General features: G+C 46.1%; 1 protein-coding gene and 1 non-coding gene across 2 annotated transcripts; both read left to right on the top strand.

Moving 5' to 3' along the window:
• The first annotated feature begins 357 nt into the window (after window positions 1-357).
• RPS20 (ribosomal protein S20) lies at window positions 358-3123 on the top strand. Its single transcript, XM_065053589.1, has 4 exons — window positions 358-535; window positions 1558-1657; window positions 2401-2474; window positions 2899-3123. Exons 1-4 carry the CDS (start codon window positions 533-535, stop codon window positions 3079-3081), a joined length of 360 nt encoding a protein of 119 aa, XP_064909661.1. The 5' UTR covers window positions 358-532; the 3' UTR covers window positions 3082-3123.
• LOC135578918 (small nucleolar RNA U54) lies at window positions 2255-2319 on the top strand. Its single transcript, XR_010471026.1, has one exon. It is a non-coding gene; the product is annotated as a small nucleolar RNA U54 (small nucleolar RNA).
• Window positions 3124-5308: the final 2185 nt, after the last annotated feature.

Below are 5308 nucleotides of genomic sequence, written 5' to 3'. Positions count from 1 at the left end.
CTGCTTCCCGCAGCACAAACCCGGAATCTACCGGCGAAGACAACGCGGAGCGCACGGTGTCCGCAGGGCCCGCGGGAACCGGCGCTGAGCCCGCAGAGCCCGGCCAGACCCGCACCGCGGGAACTGGCCCGCTCGGCGCGGCCCGGAGCTCAGTCCCGCCGGGTGGGCGGCGGGGGCCGCCCCTGCCCTGCACCGCCGAGCCCACCACCCCCCCAGCTCCCTCTCCCCTGGTTACTCGCTGTCAGGGGCACAAACAGCGCCTACAGGGCCGGTACGGCTCAGCGTCCCCCGCGCCGGGGACGAAACCATCCCAGCTTCCCACCCCCAGCGCTTCCGGGCCCCGGCTCGGCGGGTGAAAGGTCCCGCAGCGCCCGGATGGAGGCGGTGCCGCTCGCTATATAAGCGCCACGCCGGCGCCGCGCCCTCCTCTCCCAGCGCCGCTCGCAGCCGCCTCCTGGCTCACCGCTGTTCGCTGGGCCCCGCGCCGCCCCTCGCCCGGGAATAAGTCGGTCAGGAAGGCCCCGCCGCGGCCATGGTGAGTGAGGGGCTGGAGCGGGGCCGCTGGCGGCCGGTGGCGCCGCATGGCCGCCTAGCCCGCGTCAGCCCCAGCGGTGCGGCCGCCTCCTGGGCCTCGGACCGAGGCAGGGCCGCGTGTGGCGGGTGCCGGTGCGGGGTGGATCCGCTGCTGCTGGAGCGGCTTCCCTGAGCCCCATCTCTCAGTGACTAACACTGAGAGAGGCCCCTTAGGCCGGGGCTTTTCTCCGGCTGCCCCTGGAGCCGGCCCGCAGGAGGGCGGTGCGTGAGCCCGGCATGGAGCAGGCCGCGGCGGCCGTAGCGCATCGGGCCCGGCTCCTGTGGCGGCGCGGCCTGCGAGGGAGCGCGGGCGGAGGCGAGGCGGGCTCGGCCTCGTGCGATTGCCCTTAACATCCCTTTTTATTGGAGGAATGTGCCTTAGTTAATACAGCACGTAGTATCAGTGCGAGGAACACCGTATTTCATGCACGGTTTTTAAAGACCTTTCTTCCTTTTTTTTTTTTTCCGTAATTTATCACATTAACGCCTGCTGATTTGCAAGCGTCTAATTGTGGAAACTGCTGAAATCGGTCTCCTGGGTGGCTAAATCAGCCTTTCGGCCAGATGCCCCTTTTTGTTCTCACCATTTAAGTTGTTGCTGTTTCGTCGATATCTTTGTTACTTAATGCGTGGCGAGGTTAAGTTGTAAGATACACGATCTCTGAAATGTGTTTATTTTTGAGGGCCAGGAGCGTTTGTGACTGGACAGGCTGCTGTGTATAGTACAGGCAAACCAGAGAAGGATGTTCATGCAGTTCTGTGCCATGAGGTGCAGTTAGCGACTAAAAAACTGCTTTTCCTCTGAGCAGTTAGGACTTTGCTTTTCCCTTCTGTTCCCAGTACTTCTTACATGTCACCATATCCTTTGGTATATCATCTAGTCAAAAGAATAGAATAGTCCCATAGCTAAATTGTTCTTTACACTCTAGGAGTCTGAAATTGGTGTTGACTGTAGTGTCTGTTATTTTTAACTTATACATTTAGGCGTTTAAAGATACCGGCAAAGCACCTGTGGAACAAGAGGTAGCAATTCATCGCATTAGAATTACTTTGACAAGTCGCAATGTCAAATCACTTGAGAAGGGTGAGTGATGATTCTATTTTTTTTTAAATGAGGGTAGTTTGTTCAGTAATGAATGATGTATATGATATAATGTATTGCAAAATACAATATGTTGAAAGATGTTAGCATTTGCCTGTTTGTGACTTGGTTAACAAAATCAACCTGAAGTGCTTCATATGCTGACAGGTAGATAGTAATTTGATTTTTAATGGAAGCTAGTGCTTGGAGTTTTTCATCGTGCTGAAAACTCCGTGTCATAATGACTCATGTAAGAGTGCAGTGTCCTCCCATTAGTTCTTGTGGGGGGGTTTCAATGTCACTATTTGAATATATAAGAATGCAAAGGCACCAATTTCTTGGCTGATATTTTGTCACTCTTGTTATGAAGAGTTTAGTTTAGATGTTTAGCAATATTTAAGAAATTATATAATCTTGTTAAGGACTTGGCTTTGCTAATGTTTTAATCATATAATGTAAATGTTGTAGAATCACTGTTTGATGCAGGATCTCCAGGCTGATAACAACTTAAATACAGCTTAAACTTGAAGTAACGGCTATTGCCTATTATTGTAACATGATTTTGCTAACCATGGTGTAATGCTTCCACTTGCATGTGGTTGGCTGTGAGGATAATCCTTAAAGTGAATGGCAGTGATCATTTAATACGCTATTCTGAGCCAACATCTTGTTTGAAACCTTCACTTAGGAAAACAAGCAAAACAGATACGCACAAACCTGAGTAATTTTGCACTTTTTTTTTTCAGTCTGTGCTGACTTGATCAGAGGTGCTAAGGAAAAAAACCTAAAGGTGAAAGGACCTGTTCGCATGCCCACCAAGGTACTTAACACTGTTTACTTAACACTGTTTTCCTGTGTTAAAAGTTTGTCTGTTTTCCTGCAAATGTGCACTTAAACCATAGTTAAAAAAAAAAAAAGATGAAAAGCAGTACCACTTAATTAAGGGTGACACAGTCTGAACAGATAATGACTTGGCAAGTTGCTTTGACAGTTGGGGCAACTGTTCAGTGCAAAACATGTTGAATATGGAAGGGGCTGTTTTGTCCTTCAATTTATTTTAATTGTAATTTTTTTAAATTAAATTGAATATACGGAAGGAGTGGTAACATCTGTAGAATATAACTTAAGAAATAACTTTCCAATGACATAGATACCATACAGTATTTTTAGGTGGATTGATTTGATTGTAGATTATTCTTCTGTTTGTATCAACTAAATATCCCGTGTTTATGATTTTGCTTCAGACTCTGCGAATCACTACCAGGAAGACACCTTGTGGTGAAGGTTCCAAGACCTGGGATCGTTTCCAAATGCGTATCCATAAGCGGCTCATTGACTTACACAGCCCTTCTGAGATCGTGAAGCAGATCACCTCCATCAGCATTGAACCAGGTGTAGAAGTTGAAGTTACTATTGCCGACGCCTAAAAAGATAGTCAACGTTGAATAAAGTTGATTTACGAATTTTCATCATCGTTTGTTTTTTATATGCGTACCAAGCGTCTTGAGGAGCCCTATGATGACTTTCATGATGAAACATAACAGAGATCATAATCAAAATGCTGTGTGGGCGGATTGTGTGGTGCTGATAGGAAGGAAGAACCTGCCAGTTGCAAACATATGGAAAATGAAACTTGGGCATCATAGTTTCATTGCAGGTTGGTGACTGTATGGACATACAGCACTTAAATCCTTTATGGAAAATATATTTTTTAATAATTAAACTTTGATTGAAATCTTAGCCTATACCCAGACAAGCAGCAGCCTTATAAATGTTTTACCAAGTTTTGAATTCTTACTTTTTGCTATGCAAGGCTGAGCTAACACCTTACTTGGCTTTTTTTTTTTTCCTCATGCTTTTCAGAGCAAACGGATCCTGATAATGTTGGTTATAAAACTTCATAGTTTGTGGTGAACATGTTGAATTTAGCAAGTTCCTTAGACTTGCAGGTAGAGTCACAAAACTAAGCTGTGAAACTTTCTAGTTGTCTTTCTAGGTTTAGATTTCCGTAGATTTGCATATTAAAGGTAATACTAAAGGTAAGCTTTATATGTAAAGCAATAAAGCAGCCATTTTTGTTGATGCTACTTAGGCCTCAAGTTTGGTGGTGGATTTTCTCCTGCAAACTAATCCTCAAAGGAACAAAGATTAATTCTTAAACCTACAAGACATAAAGGTCTGAGTTAAAGGAGAGAACAGTTTCATCCATTTAAGACAGGTTTGCCACTTCAAGCATAGGCGAAAACTTGAATTCTAATTAAACAAGCAGAAGTGAGCTCAAGGTCCCATTTGTATTTGCTAAGACCTAAAACAGTGGCCAAAACTTGATGTTTTCATACTCAAGGGATTCAAGGGTCCTTCATCTGCCCACATGTCTTAATTTCATTAAAGGTAATGCCTTAGAAGGATTCTGTCCCTCTAGCAAGCTCAAGAGCTTTGCTAGAAGGGAGAGGTGAGAAACTAGTTTCATTTACATGCACAGATTGTAACAAGCTTGCTTCAGTGGGAAACATCTCAAAACTGAGAGCTGAGAAAAAAAAAAAGAAAACATCAACCTGTATCTTGCTAAAGGTCAGTTTCTAGTAATATGCTATAAATATGAGCTGCCTGACAAATGCTTCTAGCCTTAGTTCTAAACTTGTTTGTATTTTATGGGCTGCTTTGAAAAGTATGGTAAGAACTTGACTTTGTGACACCAGTCAGATTAAAAGGGGATAAACTGGGGCAGAGCGGTAACGGACTAGAAGTGTTGCTAGCTGAGGCTGACTGACCTTTGTGTATGATAGCTATTAACTTTCACCCATGTAGTTTTCCCTTTGCTTGGTCCAACAGCCTTCTGATTGAAAGCACTTGGAGTGATCTAGGGAGGGCTGTGTAGCTGTGATGTCATTTCTGTCTTTGGCCTTTAATGTTAGCCAAAACATAACAGCTTTTATTGGCTTACAGCTGGCTGTACCCCTGACTTACACAGTGCCCCTTAAACATGTGTAAATGACCTAAAGTCCCACCTATGCTCTTTAAGCAGCTGCATCTCTTATAAACAAGTTTTCTGTGGTCTTCCAAGTGTGTATCTCTTCTTACCTGCCTCTAACTTAAAAACAAGGACCAAATACAACTCTGCATCCGGGTCTTGTACTTCACAGAAATAAAACTCAACCTCCTCACCCTCAGAACAGACAGGTTCATGCCTGAAGGTTCCCCACTCTTTACCGGACAAGCGGATGATGAGCTTGTTGAAGGTGATGAAGGAGTTTCTCTCAGCAGGGTTCGCCCCTCTTGCCATCGTACGCAGTTCGCTGGACCTGTCCCAGTTCTGTGTTTGTGTAACCTCAACGCTTTGTCATCTATTTGTTTTCTGCTTAGTTTACGACAACACTGCGTAGCGTCGAAGCGGTTGCATAACACCCGTAATAACTTTATGTAACCGTTTCGATGGAAGTGTTTAGGTACCTGCGTCCCCGCTCCTCGCGTGCTCTCAGTCAAGCGAGACACCCCTCTCCCGGCTCCTAGGCTGCCGCGGCCGGTGTCCCCTCGGCCGCCCACACCTCACCTTTCCTCCGCCTGCTTATTAAAAAGAGATAAATAAATCCTGCGTCACGATCGCACGCTGCGAACGCCCCCCCGCCCCGGACTCCCCCCCCAACCCGCGCCGGC

The sequence above is a fragment of the Columba livia genome, chromosome 2 (genome assembly GCF_036013475.1).
Source record: "Columba livia isolate bColLiv1 breed racing homer chromosome 2, bColLiv1.pat.W.v2, whole genome shotgun sequence".
Taxonomy (NCBI): Eukaryota; Metazoa; Chordata; class Aves; order Columbiformes; family Columbidae; genus Columba; species Columba livia.
The sequence above is the reverse complement of the archived record's forward strand: the minus strand, read 5'-3'. Positions and strand labels throughout refer to the sequence as shown.

Coding starts and splice junctions, on each gene's coding strand:
- RPS20 (XM_065053589.1), top strand. Junction 1,658..2,400: donor TGTCAAATCACTTGAGAAGG/GTGAGTGATGAT, acceptor TTTTTTTTTCAG/TCTGTGCTGACTTGATCAGA. Junction 2,475..2,898: donor CTGTTCGCATGCCCACCAAG/GTACTTAACACT, acceptor ATTTTGCTTCAG/ACTCTGCGAATCACTACCAG.